This window comes from Pectinophora gossypiella, chromosome 25 (assembly GCF_024362695.1).
Source record: "Pectinophora gossypiella chromosome 25, ilPecGoss1.1, whole genome shotgun sequence".
NCBI classification, from domain to species: domain Eukaryota; kingdom Metazoa; phylum Arthropoda; class Insecta; order Lepidoptera; family Gelechiidae; genus Pectinophora; species Pectinophora gossypiella.
The window spans coordinates 922,037-941,840 of NC_065428.1; the positions used below are offsets into that span (position 1 = coordinate 922,037).

A 19,804-nucleotide genomic window follows, 5' to 3' on the forward strand; every position below is an offset into this window, starting at 1 on the left:
AATACAAAAAAATATACCTCGTAGTGAAATATTTTTAAGAGAGTGTCAAAGTGTAGTTTTGAATTTTTCTACCAAGTTGAGTTGCTGTTTATTGTCGCAGTCGTTGCATGGGTCGTTCGTTCGTCGGCCATCTTACTTACCATATCACACACATTCATGGCTTCTCGTTGTGTTGTTCAGTAAATTCTTGAACGAAAAATTGGAAATCGCGCGGTTCCTTTGACATCTTTTGATTATTTTTGACGAAAAGTACATTAAGTTTTTCGATATGATCAATGAAGCAGATTTAAATATTCTAGTGTCTAATGTCGTGAGTGAAAATCGTTACAAACATTGCAGGTTATGTTTGAAAGATCTTGAGGAAAATTATGTGAAAATAGAAGACTGCGTCTCTTGTGACGATCAAACTGTATTTCAGCCCCTGGCTGAAATTTTATGCAACTTGGTTGGCAATGAGGTAATGCAACATACATACATGTAATATTGCTTGCACGCTTGCTTTTTACTCCACTGCTTGGTGCCTTAGTATAAACAATATTTGAATACTTTCTTAACCTTTTGCAGATGTCTGAAGACATACCCGGCGTAGACGGTGTCTGTGCTGAATGTGTCGAAAAAACCGTAGAATGCCACAAATTCATTGAAAAATGTAAAAGGACGACCGAACTGATATATAAAATTTTTAATAACCTCTCTGAAGCTTTGGATATTAAAATCGAGCTCAGTAACAAAGACCAGCGGTTGTACGTTGTCGTCGGCGAAAACGAGTCTAAAGTTGTCTTGTTAGATAAAGAGGAACCCAAAAAGTTTGCTACCAATATCAAAGAACTAGTTTACACCTGTGAAACATGTAACACTAACATTGACAACATCCAGGACTACAAAGCTCATTCCTTAGTATGTCATGACACTATAATACAATCCTGTGATGTATGCAACCTGACATTTACTAGTGAAACTGCTTTAGAGGAGCACATGAAGACAGGCCATGGCTATAAATGCCCCGAGTGTGACCAATATGAAAGTACTGAAGAAAGTCTGGAGCAACATTGTAATAAGCAGCACACAGAATACGTCTGCAAAGAGTGTGGAAAATCATACCAAGGATTAGACAAATTACAGGCTCATGAAGAGAAACATAACACTAAGAGTCAATGTCCTAAATGTGGGAAAACTTACCTGACAAAGGATTTCTATTTGAAACATGTAAAATTGTGTCTTTCTGATCAAATTGATCGGCATCCATTTAGGGGCAAGATTCAGAAGACATATTTCTGTGAGAAATGTGGGAAGGGATATAGTACAACTGGAGGACTGAGGGTTCATGAAAGATTTGTTCATGGGAATGCTAAACCTCATGTTTGTGAGCATTGTGGGAAGAAATTCACAGCTCCAAGTTACCTTAAGATACACATGGTGAAGCATACAGGAGAGAAGAAGTTTAAATGTAGCATTTGTAATAACAATTTTGTTTCTAAAGAAGCTCTGTTGTATCACACTAGAAGACACACTGGGGAAAAGCCATATTCTTGCAAACTATGCAATGAGAGGTTTGTGAATGCATCTGCTAGAGCGGAGCATATTAAGTTCAAGCATTCCGGCCCTTCGCTGACTTGTGAGATTTGTGACCGGAAGTTCTTTACAGCCAACTTCTTAAAACAACATATAAGCCGCCATCATGACCCATCTAGCAAATTGTACTCTGGAAGGAGCATGATACCTCCTAATATGCCTGGAGAACAAAATATGAGGATTAAAGTTGAAATCATGTGATTAAAGGAAAATTACTTACAATTTAAATGGAATTGGTAGTCATACCAGACCTTATACTTGTGTATGTGTTTTATTGTAAATAAATATTTTTATTAAAATTGTTTTATTGTTCTTGGAGTAACTATCTCTTCCATAATTATGATAATATTACACTGCATATTATAAGTTAAAAATATCATCAACCACCTGAGGCATAACTTCTTTTGGTCTATACAGTTTGCTTTGTGGATTGTAATGTCTCTGCACATGTTTCTTCAACTGATTGCCGGTGACAAACTTCACGTGACACAGTGGGCACTCCTTGCTGGGTTCAAAATGTTTCCTTCTCTTATGCTCCATCCTTCTAGATGCTGAGAGGAAGCTTTCATCACATAAGTCACATGGGAACGGTCTCTCCCCTGTATGCAGTCGAATGTGGTATATTAGTGCAGCTTGGGTCACAAACTTGCCACCACATTGCTCACAGCTGAAATTCTTTTCTTTGGTATGTTTAACTATGTGATTCCTCAATCTACTGATAGCATCAAACTTCTTATTACACCAACTACAAGTCAATACACTCCCAAAGCCGTGGTCAGTCTTTAAATGTGTACGCAAACTGTTCTTCCTTGCGTAACCCCTGCTACAAATATCACAAAAGTAGATTGGTTGTCTTGTATAGGGATTGCCACAAATTTTCAAATGCATTTTAAATGTGTGTTTGTTCAAAAATGTTTTATGGCACCGTTCACAAGAGTTCACATCATGTTTGTCTAAATGAGCTTTGAGGGCGACTTTAGAAGGGAATTGTACAAAACACAATTTACAAATAGCAGCTATGTGGCTAAACTTTTCATGGCGTCTTAGCATTCTCTCAGTGCTAAACATTTTAGGACATTTACTACACTGAACTGTTTTAGGGTAATGGATTCTTTCCATGTGGTCATCTACTTGCATCTTGGTGGCAAAGTATTTAGCACACTGTGGACAAGGGATTCTTGTGTTACTAGCTACAGTCTTGTTGTGACTCTTCATATGGTTTGCTAAACGTAAATTAGAGTGAAAACTGTCCCCACATTCATCACAGATCTTATTCTTAGTTTTCTTCTTTAGTGCATAGGATTTTTTACTGTTCATTATGTTTTTAATTTTGGTGACAGCAGCAGTTTTACTCTTCGCTGTGTAACTCTTGCGACTTGTAAATATAAGATTCTCATTTTTGTTTACTATAATGTAAGCTGATTTCATGTTGGGGTTGATGAGTTCAGAATGAGTGAGGCTTTCCTCGAGCCGTTGAAGGGCATCTTGCCATTTTTCATTGGAGTATTGGCACAACTTTTTAAATAAATAACTATTGATGAAGGTGGTAGCGCAGTCCATACACAGAACTTGCGGTAGAAGATCCTCCACGGTAACCTGAAAGTTTAATAGATCTGCTTGATACAAAAGTTCTTAAAGAACATATTTGATTGAATTACTAGGAGAGATTCGACACAGACTAAAAAGGCGGGAAAGTAATAAACAAAAGGACCACTTACACCCAGGTCTTCGAACATGTCCAAAAAGCACACCGAAGCGTCAAAGTACGATCTCTGTACCCTGATAGTATCATGAATAGACACCTCTTCATTTTCTGTAGATGCAAAACATAACCTACAAATGTGAGGGCTATCGCCACAGATAAACTTCAAGGCCGACAGCGTGGAAATACTTTCAGCATCCATAATTGTGAAATTACAGTAACGTAAAGCAATAGTCTACTTTAAAAAACTACATTAATCAATCAACAACAAATCTCCATTCCATTGACGCTTGCTTGTTTTTTTTTTGTCAACATTTTTTGTATGCAATAAAAGACTACATCATTCTGCCTCGTCGTGTGTGTTATTTTGTACGTAACACAAAACGTAATCAAATCACAAAAACTATGAAACGAACGTTACTTTTGGATTCAGATTTGTATATTACAATTATGTTTTCATTGCGCGGAGTGGTGTGTAGGTAAGGTATAAAATATGTATTCTATGTACGATATGTCGAGGTCGTCGTGTTTAGTCATCGTTTGATAGTCGGGCTATTTTTACGTTATTAGATTTCGATTTATTTTAATTTCTGCAAGATTCCTATTTGATTGTTGCACCAGTGTTATTTTCTTGAGTAATATAGGTACACTGTAAATCATTAGTGTATTTATTTTCTAGATTTTATATAAATAGGTATCCGTTGATTACGAACTCAGTGATTGAAATTGGGTGAGTAGATAAGTATTATGATAGGTGTTTTCCTTCCTCTTACCAACCAAGTTACTGCAAGTTACCAACTAACAATATGAGGGGACGGGTGCAGGATACACGTAGATCCCCTTCTCAATAATAGAACAACTCCACTTGGACGAATAGTTTATTAGAGTTAATAAGACACAGTCACAGTATCACGGATCACAATACTTTATCAAATCGGTCAGTACAAAACAACAGCGTGCGTGTGCGTTACAACAGTCGAGCGAGAGTAGTCTCTTGACAGCTCACTGACAGCAGTGACAGCTATCTGTCAGTAGGGGTGCGTTCATAAACTGAACGCCGCCACACCACCCCCCCACGGAGAAAGGAAGTTAAAGGTCAAAAGGACGATTAAACCTTACTCTTCTGCCCGAACGAGTAGTGTACTTCGGTTGCGAACGTGGAGAAGGATGAGTAAGTGTGGTGTTTTGTGTGATGGGTTTGTCTGTGTGTGACTGTGAGAGTGGTGTCTGTGATGATGGTACATTAACAGTAGGTGTAGGTACGATAGATGATTGTGTGTCAGGTATGTTAGTGAGAGTATAAGGATGTGTGTGAGAGTTTATGTATGCTGGTTTCACACGATCTATACTAACGACGACTTCTCTGTTCCCAATAACGATGGTAAAAGTCTTATCAGTTCGACTGATGACTGGGTATGGTCCTGAATAAGGAGATTCCAGTGGTGGCTTCACATGGTCGGCTCGTAGGAAAATATGCGAAGCAGTCGCAAGATCTTTGAAAATGAAAATGTTCTTCTGGCCATGACGTGACGCGGGAACAGGTCTTAATTCCGACATCGTAGTCCTAAGTTTTGTGACGAAATCTGTGGGATCAACGGCTGGTGAAGTTGGCGAAGGAACAACCATCTCTCCAGGTAAGTGGAGAGGTTCACCATAAACCAGTTCGGCTGACGAAGCCTTTAAGTCCTCTTTCAGCGCGGAACGCATGCCGAGCAAGACAACGGGTAGGGATTGTATCCAAGATTCGTCATGACACATTAATGATGCTTTGAGTTGCCTATGAAGGCGCTCAACCATTCCATTTGCACAAGGGTGGTAGCTAGTAGTGCGCAGCTTTTTAGTCCCTAGAAATGCAGTTAGTCTACGGAACAGATCCGACTCAAATTGTCGCCCCTGATCCGTAGTTACGCAGGAAGGTACGCCAAATCTAGAAATCCAACCATTCAGAAATGTATCAGCGGTCTCCTCAGCAGTGATACAGCGCATAGGCCACGCTTCAGGCCAGCGTGTGAACCTGTCCACTGCCGTCAGAAGGTAACGATATCCCTCGCAAACGGGCAGTGGACCAACGATGTCAATGTGCACTTGCCTGAAACGACCAGCGGGTACATTAAAATTGCCGAGAGGAGAAGTAGTGTGCCGAGTAACTTTGTTACGCTGACATGATAGGCAGGATTTTGCCCACTCACGAACGTCTTTTCTTATAGAAGGCCACACAAATCTATCTGTGACAAGACGGGTTGTGGTACGAATGCCAGGATGGCTCAAATTGTGAAGCTTCTCGAAATATTTTCGGCGAAAAGGAACGGTGAGGAACGGACGTGGCTTGCCGGTAGATGTGTCACAGGTTACCGTAACGTCAGTACCAGGTAAGGTCACTTTTTCTAGTTTTAGAGCAGTGCCGTCACGAATAAGATTTTGAAGTTCCTCATCGTCACTTTGGGATTCAGCTAGAGACGCGTAATCATCCTCTAAAGAAATAGCTTCGACCCTCGACATTGTATCCGCCACGACGTTATCGACACCTTTGACGTGAACGATATCAGTCGTGAATTGGGAGATGAATGTGAGTTGATTTAGCTGTACAGGAGGCAGCTTTTCTCTTCGTTGTGTAAATGCGTATAGAAGAGGTTTATGATCAGTGTATATGGTACACTGCTGAGCTTCCAGTACGTACCGGAAATGCTGTACTGCTTCATATACAGCTAACAACTCTCTGTAGTAGGCGGGCCAGGAGGATTGACGAGCGTTTAACTTTTTACTAAAGAAAGCTAGGGGTTGCCATCCTGTACCCACCAACTGCTGTAGACAAGCACCTACCTGTGTGCTGGACGCATCTGTGAATAACCCTAATCGGGCGTCAGGGATTGGATGTGCTAATAGCGTAGCTGTTGCAAGACTGTCCTTGCAAGCATGGAAAGCAGCTTCCAGCTCCGGCGTCCAAGGTACAGGATTGGCACCCTTGAGTTTCGTATCAGCCAAAACGTTTATCAACGGCGCCTGTAGTTCAGCCGCGCGTGGTAAACATCTTCTATAATAATTAACCATGCCCAGGAATCTACGAAGGCCCTGGACAGTTTTGGGAAGAGGAAAATCTTGTAAAGCGGCGATTCGCTCTTTTGGTGGACTAATGCCGTCCTTAGAGACACGATACCCTAAAAACGTGACCTCGCTAACTCCCAGAATACATTTCGCTGGATTAACGACAACGCCGTAATCAGCCAGCCTCTGAAAAATAATGCGCAGATGACGAGAATGTTCATCTTCATCGCGGGAGAACACGAGAATGTCGTCTATGTAGGGAAAACAAAAGTCTAAGTCGCGCACTAGCCCATCCATGAACCTCTGGAAGGTTTGTCCGGCATTCCGCAGCCCGAACGTCATATAGGGAAATTCATATAAGCCAAAAGGTGTGATTATTGCGGTCTTACACACATCTTCACTATTGACTGGTATTTGCTGGTATGCTTTTACCAAATCGAGAGTGCTGAAGACCGTAGCACCTGCTATGTTGTGGCTGAAATCCCCGATATGACGCACGGGATAGCGATCCGGTATTGTTCGAGCGTTTAGACCACGATAGTCGCCGCATGGACGCCATTCGAGGTCTTTTTTAGGAACCATCTGCAGTGGAGATGCCCAAGAACTCTTGGACGGTCGAGCAGTTCCACTTTTGACCATCTCGTCGAATAATCTTTTAGCGACCGTAAGTTTTTGTGGCGCCAGACGACGAGGACGACAAGCGACCGGAGGACCTTCTGTCGTTTTTATATAGTGCACGGTGTCGTGCTTGATTGTCCTATCTAGCCCAGGTGGTCGAGTGATAGCGGAGAATTCAGCGAGTAGGTCACTAAACTGAGATCCCGTAGCGATCGCAATGGTCTTCACGCTAACTTGTTCAACCGAAGCAATGGATGCAGGAACAGAAAGACCGGTGATGCCGTCCAGGAGACGCTTGTAGCGGCAGTCAGGCAGCAGATGGTAGTGCGCAAGAAAATCTGAACCTATAATAGGGGTACTTACATCCGCTACGACGAATTGCCAGCGAAATTCGCGACGAAGCCCAAAATTTAGGTTAAGTGATACGCTACCGTAGGTTTTAATAGTGCTGCCGTTAGCTGCGCTCAATTGGTAGTCTGTTGGAGGTACTTTTCCAGTCAGAAGTCTCCTTGGATAACAACAAAGATCAGACCCTGTGTCAATAAGAAATCTGACCTTGTTAGTTTTATCCGAAATGAACAAACGACGGCCCGGTGAGGCACAATCAGTCGCCGTCGCTACTGACTGGCTCGGTGGTTTTCCGGATTCCAAGAGCAAGGACTAACGCATTTGCTAGCCTTGGTTTTAAAAGTCTTGTGGTACCAGCATAGTTTACCTGAGGCAGGCGACTGGCTGCGGTTCGTCGACTCACCTCTAGAACGGCTGCGACTGCGTTGGCGCTGGTGGGTAAGTGCGGCGACGCTCGCTGTCAGCTGCTGTATCTGTAATGCAAAAGCACGCAAACCAAATGGATCAGCATTTCCTGAAGCGGCAGGGTCAACCGAAGCAGCAGCAGCATGCACGAACTGAGATGGCGCTGCGATGTTAGGAGCCACCTCTAATATTTTGTCAGCACGGATAGCGATGTCCTCGAGCGGGTCCGCGCTGGCAGCAAGGATTGCTTGAAGGTGTTGTGGCAAACGGCGCATGAAAAGTTGTCGAAGTATGCTCTCATCGGTGAGGGTTTTACCGGCCAAAGAACGTAAGTGTCGTAAGAATTGGGAGGGCTTACGGTCCCCCAACTCCTCCTCTGTCAGCAATTGCCGCACACGTTCCTCTTCGGATTGAGACAAACGACGAATGATCTCACTTTTCAGGTGCATGTATTTATCAGTCTCTGGCGGGTTTGTGACGATGTCTTCAATTTCTGCTGTAATCTTGAAATCGAGCTGACCAATGACGTGATCGTATTTAGTCTGGTCACTCGTTATACCAGCGACACGGAACTGTGTTTCGATATGAGCGAACCACATCGCCGGTTTCTGGTACCAGAAAGGAGGTATCTTAGGAGCTACCTTACATACCTGTGGTGGTACAGCAGACCGATTTACAGGTTCACTTTTAGGCTGCAGCTGACTACGCAAGGCGGCATTCTCTTGTGCAGTTGTGGTTAACTGCACTCGAAGAGTTGCCAGTTCTCTCTTGAGAGCTTGAAGTTCAGCTGGAGTGGAATCCGCTCCTTCAGCCATGATAGCTAGATGTGAGAACAAGCACACACAAACCAAACAGAAATAAAATTGTGAATAGTGTTAGTCGATTAGTGTAATTAGTGTTTATAGTGTAGGATGCAAGGTGCAGATGCAATGCGGTAAGGTAAGTAGTAGTGGCGTCATCCAATTTATAAACGCAATACCCAACACAAAAATTATTCTATACACCTTAACCAAAAATTCAGCATTCGGTATACCATATAGCTATAAAAAACAAAACAATGTGCAATATTCAATAGTAGCATAAGAAAACACCCACAAATAACACCAACAACCAAAAAAAAATATTAAAACAACAAAAAGTTCAAAATTTTAGCAATATCCTTAACTTAAATTGATTATTTAGTTTAGTATGCAACGCGCGCAACCAGAAAAAAAAAAAAAATGTTAATTAGTAAAGTAAATTGTTCAACTTCTTAAACCTATGACTTAAATTAAGTAAAGTTATTGTATTAACACCTATGTACAAAATACCACTTGTTTGGCTGGAAGTAACAAGCAATGTTAAGTAATGTTTATAGATCTCACTAAAACACTGTGTTATGTTTTCCAAAAACAGTCTTCGAAACTTCGAAAGTTGGTTGCACGAAGTTTTTTATGCAGCAATGTACTTCGAAACAGATTCGCGAGGTTACGCAATGTACGTCGAAGTGATTTTGAAGGTGCAGCAATGTACGTCGAAGTGGTTTTGATGTGCAGCAATGTACGTCGAACCGGTAGCAGTGATGTGTAAGTGAACGGGAAGCAGAATTAGCTGTTGGGTTGGGATCCTCCAATCAAATCGATGTAGCGATCTGTGAAATGGACTCTTCCAATTTTCCGTAATAGACTTGCCCAGGCGTATATTGATTGTAGAAATCGAGCGAAAATCTTAAGAAATTTCGAGATATCGCTTACTATGCTCAATATTCGGATGCTTCTCTCCTCACAGATACTGATAAGCTGTGGAATCTTCACACTTTCGTCCAATCTTCAGAAGCGCGTTCGGACAAGGTCACCATTGAGGGGACGGGTGCAGGATACACGTAGATCCCCTTCTCAATAATAGAACAACTCCACTTGGACGAATAGTTTATTAGAGTTAATAAGACACAGTCACAGTATCACGGATCACAATACTTTATCAAATCGGTCAGTACAAAACAACAGCGTGCGTGTGCGTTACAACAGTCGAGCGAGAGTAGTCTCTTGACAGCTCACTGACAGCAGTGACAGCTATCTGTCAGTAGGGGTGCGTTCATAAACTGAACGCCGCCACAAATACAATACAATACAAATACACTTTATTGCACCAAAATAAAAAGAAATAATTACAAAAAGAAATATAAATATATATTATATATTATTTTTATTAATTAATTATTAACTAAATGAGGGACTTCCTGGCCACGTTCCCCAAAAACAGTATAGATGGCGCTGTCGTGATTTAACGTGATAATTACCTATTTTCTCATTGCTCAGGTACATAATTATTCAAAAATACAATGTAATTGCAGAAGCATATACAAAAATAATTGTTGCTTGATATTTGGATCACATCATGTACAAAATTAATGTTGCTACCGAGGAAAGTCGGGAGATTCGACATAGATTAAAAAGGCGGGAAACTAATAAATAAAAGGATCACTTACACCATTTTCTTTGTGGAAGATGTGATTGTACCTCTCAGAAAATGAGTTGTACCGTAGGTTGTACCTGCATGTAATAAAAAGGGTCATCATTTATATCCAAAAACAAAGATAAAAGAATGTCTGTTATCCATGAAATTAGGAGGTTAAGCGAAGGACAATCTTACATCGCCATCTATATTGCTATTGAGGAACGTAGCGTGGAAAGTTTCTCATTATTATTTTTTCACAACTATCTAGATATCAGGCAAGAAATTTAAAAATAACTGGCATACGCTTTTGATTACTTACGAAGTCAAATTACCTACGAAGGTAATAAAAAAAAACCAGATCTACCTACCATTTTTTTTTGGCTTGTACCCACCACCTAATCTAATAGGCTAGAAGACAACCTTTACAAATGAGTTAGGGACTTTTACGAAACAAATTATGAATGTGTACGGAAATACAAATATGAAGTCAATAAACAGCTCGCGAGGACTTGGTGTTACTGTAAAATACTATACACCACTGCCAACCCCGTTGGGAATACAGGGGTTATGCTACGTGGTGAAGTCATCGATTAACGTGGTCAAACGTCGTACTCTTTGTTATGTAATTCTTATTAAAATTCGTACATTAGTCCAAAAGAAAAATGAGATTGATTTTCAATCATCTTAGACTGGCTTCTATTTCTAGCTTAGCATTTTATAATTTATTTTTGGCCCAGTCATCTAGCCAAATATTTATTCGGATTATGAACTTATTGAAGTTTGGATGAGTATTTAATAAATTTGTTCTCTGTAACAGTTGGCGATGGCGTCTTTCCTTCCGGTAACGTTGGCGGGCGATAATCTGGGAACACGACACCATCAGTTTAATTCCCTTGTAAACAACAGTTATGAACAAAACATCCCCTTTTCATCCATCAAGAATGTTGAAGAATATTCTCCTTTAGATCGTCTATTCAAAATCGATCTCGCATCGAGATATAAAAACGTGGAATACATACTAGAAACTTTCAAAGATGAAGATTTGCTATATGTTAGTAGGGCACTTAAAAGCAAGTGGCTTTTGGATAAAGAATACAGCCACATTTTTAATAGTGCTCATTTAGAAGATGTGTTGTACCCAGAGATGACAACACCGGCGGTATCGAAAGTGAAACATTGGATATATCTGAACCTAAAAGACTCTCAAAGATCACAAGAGTTTTATGAATATTATAAAATCAAAAATTTTGATACTGCTATTAAGTTTCTTCGGAATTGTACCAGTGACTTCATTCTGAGAGAAGTTCCTAATTTCATGGAAAAATTGTCACCAAAACTTTTGAAATTTTTATCGGAAAAATGCCCGGAGGTAGCAAAAATATTCTTTGATAGTTTTCAAAACGACGACAAACTTGCATCGATCTACAGGAGAGACGAAAGAAAGTACTACAGTAACTTGAAATTTCTATTAAAAATTAACGGCGACATTTTCTTGGACATCGCAGAGAAATACGTTCACTTCAGTCGCTTCAGTGCTGATGCTACAAAATTCATTATGAAACATTACAAGGATAGGTTTAACAAGAAGACTGAACTTTATGCAACTTCTTTTCTCGACATGAAAACTTTAGCTACATGCTTATCGTCGGAAGAAATTAAAGAAGTGGTTTTAAAATTAGCACGCGCGCAATACATTCAGTTTTGGTTTAATTATAAAAATGTAGAACCCTTGATAAAAGCGTTGAGTGTTGAAGAAAGGAAGACGTTTAAGAAGAAAGTATTTGTCGATAAGGATGTGGGTGAATTGGTAGACACTTGGCCGTATGACAAACCTACTCCGCCTCAAGGACGAGGACCCGGTAGCAATATCTTCCAAGATAAACAACATGATCCAGAGGAGTACGAAAGTCTGATTGGAAACGCTCCTATAAGTTTTAGGAGCTGCTTAAAGAAACGGAAATGTATGAAACGATCTGCATGTCAGGCATTGGCTTGCGAGATGATTTCAGTACGTAAATCATCCTTTGATATTCTCTTCGATAAGTACCGTTTCATTAGTTTCGGAGCTGCTTTATACGAGTTACGAAAACAGATGAAGGTAGAAACTACACAGCACCGACAAAATATAATGTTGTTGTTGATTAGCAAGACCGGAGGGCACGCTCAGTTTGTGGAAGAGTTACTAACGTTGTTCGCCACGCAACATCATAACGAGCCTGATAATCTCAGAGCTACCATAATACGTAGTTTAGTTCGTCGCAGCTGTGCCTGGAGGCTGCCCCAAAATGTATGGGAGGCGATGGTGAAATTCGGTCACGGCTTGGGTTTAGACGGCCAACCATCGCCAGTGGCTTGCAGTGAAGGTCTTCACGCCGTTATACTAAGAAGTATTCTGCTTGATTGTACAATTGAAGCACCGGTTTGGAAGGCATTTTTGAACAATTTCTCTACTCTGAAAGAATATTCTTTAAATTATGAAGAAAAGAAAAAGGTGTACTCTAAATTGCCTGCTTTGCTGCTAGACCGAGCAAAGAACGACTCGACACAAGCGATAGAACTGCTCGATAAAACGTTGGATGTTCTTGACGCGTACAAATTGCGGGCTGATACATGTCCACACTTGGTCTCTTCTATAGCATCTGCAGCAAGAAAGGACGACAAAGCAGAGCATCTGTTGCGTCGTCTGTACACATCTCGTGTCGCACGCAAACAACTTTTCAGAGAGAATTTCGCGATATTTCAAACTGACGAATCATATCTAAATGCTCTGAAACACAATACCGATATTATTTCGTCCGGGGAAACTTTTGAAGAGTTGATAAAAACGAACAAGTTAGATCATGATAGATTTCTTAGAGCTCTGAGTTTATATTTTAATGAAGAAAACGGTTTGGCACAAAGATATTTAACGCTGCTAAAGAAAAATGTTGAGAAATCACCTAAAATTAAAGTTGCTCATTCAATTGCTATCCTTTCAGGAAACGAAATACTGGATATGATTCTTGAATACGACGCTGCACCTAAACAGAGCGAACTCAAACGGTTTTCGGGAGCTTTAAGAGCAAATATGCATTTGGCTAGACCTTCATTAGAGTTAAAGAACGTAGGCTGGCAAAAGTTGGGTGCAAAAGCAGTAGCCAATCGAATATTGATCTGCAGAGGTAACGATATAGATCAGAACATACAGACGTTATTGTCCTGGAGTAGAACATTGAGATTGGCATTAGTGTTATCGATGCGGTCAGGAAAAGAAATGGATATTTTGACTGCTATAGGTGACAAAAGACCTACGATGATACTTAAGACACTCCTTTTACATTCAAGAACAAAGAAACTTGACGAAAGAGTATGGGATGTTATTATAACTATTATAGAAAAGCTGCACGCTTCCGATAAACTTAACAGTCGTACTAAAAAAGTGTTGTACAATTTGAACATAGTTCCTGCAAGTAAAAAAGCAAAATACTGTCAAATGGTTTATAAGGTTTTGCAGAAAGGGTCTGAATATGCGGCGGTACCAATGCTTTCTCATGCTGAAAACATCTTGTGGGACGTAGACGAAGAATTTATAGACAAAGTCACTAAAGAATTTATGTCTAAGGACTTTGTTCTAGCAAAGATGCCCAATAAAGACTATTATTATGACATGGTCATAACATTGCACTTGAGAGTAGTCGCGAAATATCTTCTGCTTTGCAAAAGCGAGGCTGAGCAAGAGAAGCGATGGAAAAGCCTAGGCGAGCCAGTCATTGACCACTGTGGCAAGATATGGACCGGTTGGCAAGACAAAAACGATCTCACTGAATATTTCAATGAATTCATACAATCTTTGAAATTCACCAAAGTTTTCTTGGACACTCAGTACGTGTCGTGCTTGCCAATGATCGAGAAAGTCATAAATAAACTGCAAACGATCTTGCCTCTACACAAATTTTACAACATTTATATACATTTGCATTTGACGATGCTCTATTTCAAAACTTTGAGGCAAGCTAAGAAAAATAACCCGATAGTGTTTGAAGATTTGCCAAAAAATTTAGATGCTGCAACGGAAATAGTGGGAAAAATATTCGGCAAGTACATTGCACACGAAGTTATCGAGTTGATGGATACGCATTTTGAGTCAATGAGGGAGTTGTACAAGAGGGACTTTGTTGAATATATTCGAAAATATTTTGAATACGGGGACAACAGGTCTTTGTTCATCGCGAATGTTATAAAGGGCATTCTAGACTGCGAAAATCCCAGGTCACATTTGGTTGCAGAGTACTTGTATGACAGTGAATCACGGCTGTTTCCGAAAAATATTAAAGACGATGTCTTTGGATTGTTGGAAAAGGACACAAGTATCGAAGTTCAGTTCTTTATCAACGCGCATAACACTCCTAATCCTATAATTCCGCGTACCCTCTAATGTAGACTTGTATTTTCAAAGTAACACGTATAACGTTCTCTTGCAGTAAGTATTTAGTAACTAGACTTCCGTATGTAACCAATTACTACTTTAAATTAAGAAATAACGTTTCGCGGGCCTTGGGCGATCAAATATTAGGAATGGCTAATCAATCATGGCATAAAAGAGGCGAACATGAAACGGCACTAAATTACAGTACATAAAAGCATTTATGTAGACATATATCTCTATTTAGAGACGGAGGACAGGAGTGCTTTGCAATAGACTACTTTGGGCAGAAGGCAAGAGGGACACCACTGCCTTATTTTTCCCTAAAAAAAGTAGCATGGAGAAAGCTACACCGACAAGAGCGCGGCTCTTATCTCGATGTAGACGACCCATTAGACTGCGTACAATGTCTCGGTAAACGATAAGCTGAGACGGCGGCGGCTGGTACCTCATAGCCTAGGGCATCTGAAACTGCAACTTCGCCTCTTGAAACACTTAGGGTAGTATTAATAAATTAATCTCAGCCGAGACTGTCTTCAAGACCATGCTCAAGTCTCTGTTTTTGTATTAAGAACTGTCACATTGACATGATATTGAGAGCAGTCTCGAAGCCCGTATTCTAAGCGATGTTAACTCCAACCTTTCTCGACCCGTCCTCAGTCGAGTCGACTTCAGTCTTCCACGAATTCAGCTCAAAATCGGCATTATGACTCAACCTTACCTCGACTTTAATCGAGTAAAGCGCGTCAATGTCAACTTAAAATTCTGCTGAGGCAGAGTCGAGTGGAGGAAGAACCGAGTGAACATCTTAGAATAAGGGTGTCATACTTAATGAATACGTATACATACACAAAACATAAACATCCTATATATGTCCCACTGCTGGGCACAGGCCTCCCCTCAAACAACCAGAAGGAGTATGGAGCATACTCTACCACGCTGCTCCACTGCGGGTTGGTGGAGGTGTTTTAACAGCTAATAACCGGGATCAACGGTTTAACGTGCCCTCCGAAGCACGGAATCATCACGGAATGAATAGCATCTCAATATTTTTATAAATTAAATGGGCCGTGTAGGGTAACGTTTTATTAAAAGATAACTTAGATCAAGCAGTTAAATAACAAAATGATACATCGCGCCAGTGCATCTATACATAAATATAATTAGTTAAGTATAAGCTACAATGTACAACTATTTATTTCTCTTTGTTTAGCGCTTCGATGAATTCCTCTAGCCGCTCTTGGACTTGTCTAACGCGTTCTGAAAAAAAAAGTCAGTTCAATTATTTAAACTCATCATCCTCTTGCCCTTATCCCACTCTAAGTACTCTTCCATGTATCTCTAGTCGTTATCTCAGTACTCACACCTTTCACACACATTTCCTTCTTCACACAATCCACCCCACACTTTCTTGGGTCGGTCCCTACCCCTATATCCCTTCTATATTTTCTCGTAATATGCCTCCACTCATTACACGTCCACACCACGCTACCCTGTTGCCCTTCAATTTCTCAAGAAACATACTCTAAATATTTACTGGAAGGCGACACAAAATATAATAAAACAAAATACTAATTCTTGGCAGCATGGCCTTATGATCTTAGCCTGAATTTTCTCGAATGAACAAACAAATACTACCAATCGATTTTGACAGATCCAACTTAATTTTGGTTCAGGCTTTTTCGGCGGGAAACGGGAACGGGACAGTTGCTTTCTTCATTGAGTAATCTAAATAATTAATACGAAGTGGTGTTTTGTGGTTAATGATCGCATTAAGTTAGTCGGAAGACATTCGCGAGTGTTATTATATTGGAGTATTCAATAAACAAAGTGTATCTGCCTATTTTCGCTTCGTGCTGGGAAGCCGCTTCATAACTCAAACGTTTATGCGGACTTTTGAGTTAATTCGTTTGGGGTTCGGAGTAGGAGTCTACTCCGAGGGTGGGGGCTTAGGTTTCATCATCATCACCTTTCATCATTTCATTAATCATCAAGAAAAAAAATACGTAAGACATGGCTGTATGGGCATAGTTCCCTTTGCCTTACCCTTCGGGGAAAAACAAAAAAAATTAATTTTGGTTCAATTTGACAATCATAAAACTAAGCATTGTCCCTTTGTTCTAAGCGTCTGTCTTCTTCTTATCGTGTGGGTTGTGTGGGAAACGTCATAAATGTCACGTCGTAAACGAACCTGGCACGTTTGCAAATGAAATTCTATAGTCTCTGCTTTCGCGGTGGGAAATAGGCGTGAGTTTATGATGTATGTATCTTCTTATCGTGTGTGTTGTGAGGTGGAATACCAGCCTTATGAACCCTGGTGTCAGGGTTATGATTGAGCCGCCAAAGGCCCCTGACATGGCTCACGTAACGATTACTCACTTACATCAGTAAATTGTTTATTTTCATTTCACATTTTTCACTGCCTCTTATTATTTTGACTCAATGAAACGTTGAACAATATTAGGATTACCCAACATGGATGTAGAACAAAAATAATTATAATGTTCTATATTTACGTACACATATATTAGATCACGCCTATTTCCTGTAGGGGTAGGCAGAGACCACGGGATCCCACTTACTACGGATCCTGACATACACTTTCGCTTCATCCACTCTCATCAAAGTCTTCATGCATGCTCGCCAGTATTTTGTATTAAGTATATTATAATAAAAAACGATCAAATAACTACCTACGTAAGTGTTATTATAAAGTATTAAGAAACTAAATTGAGTATATAAATAAATGAGTATGTAAATAGCATTATTTTTGTTAATTATTTATGTAATTTCGTGTTTAGTTAATGTATTTAATTGTTTCTGAATAAATAAGTTATTAAACAATACAATTAAATATATTATAATATTAACTTTATTGCTTGTGATCTGTTATGATGATGTAATAGTATATAATAAGTTTTATCTGAGAATAATAATTGTATGAGTAAATTGATAATAATAAGTAATTGAGTATTATTTTAAAAACTGTATAACGTTTATTAGATTTGCATTTACGTATTGTGATATTACTAAGCTTTACTGTTTTATTCTGCAATAAATATTTTGTTTTGAAAACTATCAATTTGTGTTTTTTTATTGTTACGCATTAATACAAACACTACTCATCCTATTAAAATTCAAAAATATCTTTATTCAGTAGATAACAGAGCTACACTATGAATCGTATTTTTTACATTAAGAACGTCTCATCCGTTTAAAACTACTGTAGCTTCTCACAACCTGTATAGCCGGGGGAATGAAGCTGCAAGAAACACCTCGGCACAGAGCCTTGACGTTCTTTAAATATTTATTTATATATATTTGAATATTTATATTATATAAATATTTGTTATATATTAATCGGCTTTTACGATATATTTGGGCTGACAAGCAGTTAACGCATTATATGTTTTTATTTAATCCAGGCTTAGCAGTCTTTATAAGATATCTAGCTGCCCACCCGCGATCTATTTTTATGCTTCTAACTTTAAAAAATACGAGTTTCATACAAACTGTCATCCCCATTTTTAACACCTTAGGGGATGAATTTCCAAAAATCACATCTTAACGAGCACCTACCTCCTAAAATAAACCCCCATGCAAAATTTTAACTTTCCAGCACTTATAGTTCCTGAGATATTGTGATGAGTGAGTCAGTCAGTCAGTGACTTTTCGCTTTTATATATACGTAGATTAGGAAATAAACACACTACTCTCCTCCAGTTGCGCAGTCGGGTAAAAAGAAGTAAAAGACTTACTGAGTTCTTCTGCAAGTTCTACTCGTCTGCCTGATAATAGTTTCTTCTTTAATTCCGGATCAGCCGCCATCTAAGGACAATAAAATAAATGTTATTTGTAAACAGTTTTACAATGATATCAATTTTGACAAACTGTTCCTAAAAATCAAACAACCCTATAAAATGATTAAAATTTATTTTGTTTAACACAGTTGGCTCGACCATTATAGACGGCGATACGGCTCACCACCTATCACGTTGGTCTAACCGAAAGCTTGTTGAGGTGTGGGACATAGTTCATCATGCGATATACATTTGGGTATCCTAATTGGGATATAGCGGTGCAATAAATTATATTTGAATGTTGACAATGCCAGTACGTATGTCAGTCGGAAGTAGGGAATGTAATCCCGAGATCTCGTCAAATTTTTCGGGACCAATCCCGAAGCATAATATGACGAGATCCCATTCGAGATTGATGGGATTGGATATATGTATATACTTTTTTGTTTTGATTGTGCTGATTTCCAAAGACAACTTAATTATTTAGTTAGTAATATTGAAGAATAAAGGATTTTGTTTTATTTCCAAAAAATATTTCGTTTTAATTAACCTCACTATCACAAGCAAGTTATTTTCATGGTTTTCAGCCATCCTAACTTTATATTTTTTATGAACTGGACGAGATCCCTAAAACTTGGGGATCTGGCGGGATTGATATTTCCAATCCGACTGTTGTGACCTCTCACCTCGTCCAGCACCTCCCGCAGCTCGCGGTCGAGGCGCGCGGCCTCGCGGTTGCCGATCTGCTGCCGCAGCGCGTTGGCCGTGGTGCGCAGCGTCTGCTGCACGCGCCAGAACATCACCACCTCGCAGCACTCCTTCTGCACGGAAATCAAATCAATTACCAATGCGGTTTTAAAGAAAGAAAGAAACATTTATTACTTCCGGACACTACAGACAGGTACATTACATTTAACACAGAACAGAAACCACACGGAAATCAATAAGTACACAGAAAAAAAAAAACCAAAACAAAAAGAAAAACAAACCAAAATCATAAAAACAATAAAAATAAAACTAAGTATTCTAAATTAAATAAATATATACATTTTTCCACCACGCTGCTCCAGTGCGGAGCAGCAGTTTGCTCCATACCCCCTCCGGTTGATTGAGGGGAGGCCTGTGCCCAGCAGTGGGACGTATATAGGTTATGTATGTATGTATACATTTTTCATGAGTTGGAGAATGTAAGCTACGAAACCGCAAAATATACTGATAGTGGTCCCGATTCCTGCGGACACCTCCTGATTTTATTTTAAGTTATACATGTCATTTTCTTATCCGCCGAAAAGGAAAGGGACGGATGATTGTCAACAATTTAATTTTAAAACGAATGAATAACCAGGGCGAATTAAATAGGCATCTCGCTGGTATGCAATCAGTTTGACGTGCTGTCTACTTTGTCGGGTTATTGGCCGATGTAAAATTTTTAGACGGTTGTTTTAGATTTCTGCTTAAAATTGACGTGTGCTCCATAAA

The 19,804-nt window shown here is 39.6% G+C and overlaps 4 protein-coding genes across 5 annotated transcripts in view; 2 read left to right on the forward strand and 2 right to left on the reverse strand.

Annotated features, from left to right (window-relative positions):
- Positions 1-108: 108 nt before the first annotated feature.
- Positions 109-1,871, forward strand: LOC126378117 (zinc finger protein 664-like). Its single transcript, XM_050026298.1, has 2 exons — positions 109-457; positions 565-1,871. The coding sequence occupies exons 1-2, from the start codon at positions 269-271 to the stop codon at positions 1,771-1,773; spliced, it is 1,398 nt and encodes a 465-aa protein (XP_049882255.1). The 5' UTR covers positions 109-268; the 3' UTR covers positions 1,774-1,871.
- On the reverse strand, positions 1,832-3,682 carry LOC126378114 (gastrula zinc finger protein XlCGF57.1-like). Its single transcript, XM_050026293.1, has 2 exons — positions 3,291-3,682; positions 1,832-3,168 (listed from the first exon to the last, which is right to left on the reverse strand). Exons 1-2 carry the CDS (start codon positions 3,474-3,476, stop codon positions 1,933-1,935), a joined length of 1,422 nt encoding a protein of 473 aa, XP_049882250.1. The 5' UTR covers positions 3,477-3,682; the 3' UTR covers positions 1,832-1,932.
- A 78-nt stretch (positions 3,683-3,760) lies between these two features.
- Positions 3,761-15,449, forward strand: LOC126378033 (uncharacterized). Its single transcript, XM_050026107.1, has 2 exons — positions 3,761-4,004; positions 10,941-15,449. The coding sequence occupies exon 2, from the start codon at positions 10,947-10,949 to the stop codon at positions 14,535-14,537; it is 3,591 nt and encodes a 1,196-aa protein (XP_049882064.1). The 5' UTR covers positions 3,761-4,004; positions 10,941-10,946; the 3' UTR covers positions 14,538-15,449.
- A 147-nt stretch (positions 15,450-15,596) lies between these two features.
- LOC126378050 (dynamin-like 120 kDa protein, mitochondrial) overlaps positions 15,597-19,804 on the reverse strand; it is a 28,175-nt gene continuing 23,967 nt past the window's right edge. For both annotated transcript variants that reach the window (XM_050026152.1, XM_050026153.1), the window contains exons 20-22: positions 19,012-19,146; positions 18,284-18,353; positions 15,597-15,785 (exon numbers count right to left, since the gene is read on the reverse strand). In XM_050026152.1, coding sequence (XP_049882109.1) covers positions 15,721-15,785; positions 18,284-18,353; positions 19,012-19,146 — 270 coding nt within the window. In that variant the 3' untranslated portion in view covers positions 15,597-15,720. The remainder of the gene's footprint in view (positions 15,786-18,283; positions 18,354-19,011; positions 19,147-19,804) is intronic.

What these genes read in the sequence shown, in the direction of transcription:
- LOC126378117 (XM_050026298.1), top strand. Translation starts at nt 269, where the DNA reads ATGATCAATGAAGCAGATTTAAATATTCTAGTGTCTAATGTCGTGAGT. An exon ending in GCAACTTGGTTGGCAATGAG is followed by an intron (nt 458 to 564) that starts GTAATGCAACAT and finishes AACCTTTTGCAG; the next exon opens with ATGTCTGAAGACATACCCGG.
- LOC126378033 (XM_050026107.1), top strand. Translation starts at nt 10,947, where the DNA reads ATGGCGTCTTTCCTTCCGGTAACGTTGGCGGGCGATAATCTGGGAACA.
- LOC126378114 (XM_050026293.1), bottom strand. Translation starts at nt 3,476, where the DNA reads ATGGATGCTGAAAGTATTTCCACGCTGTCGGCCTTGAAGTTTATCTGT. An exon ending in ACATGTTCGAAGACCTGGGT is followed by an intron (nt 3,169 to 3,290) that starts GTAAGTGGTCCT and finishes TTAAACTTTCAG; the next exon opens with GTTACCGTGGAGGATCTTCT.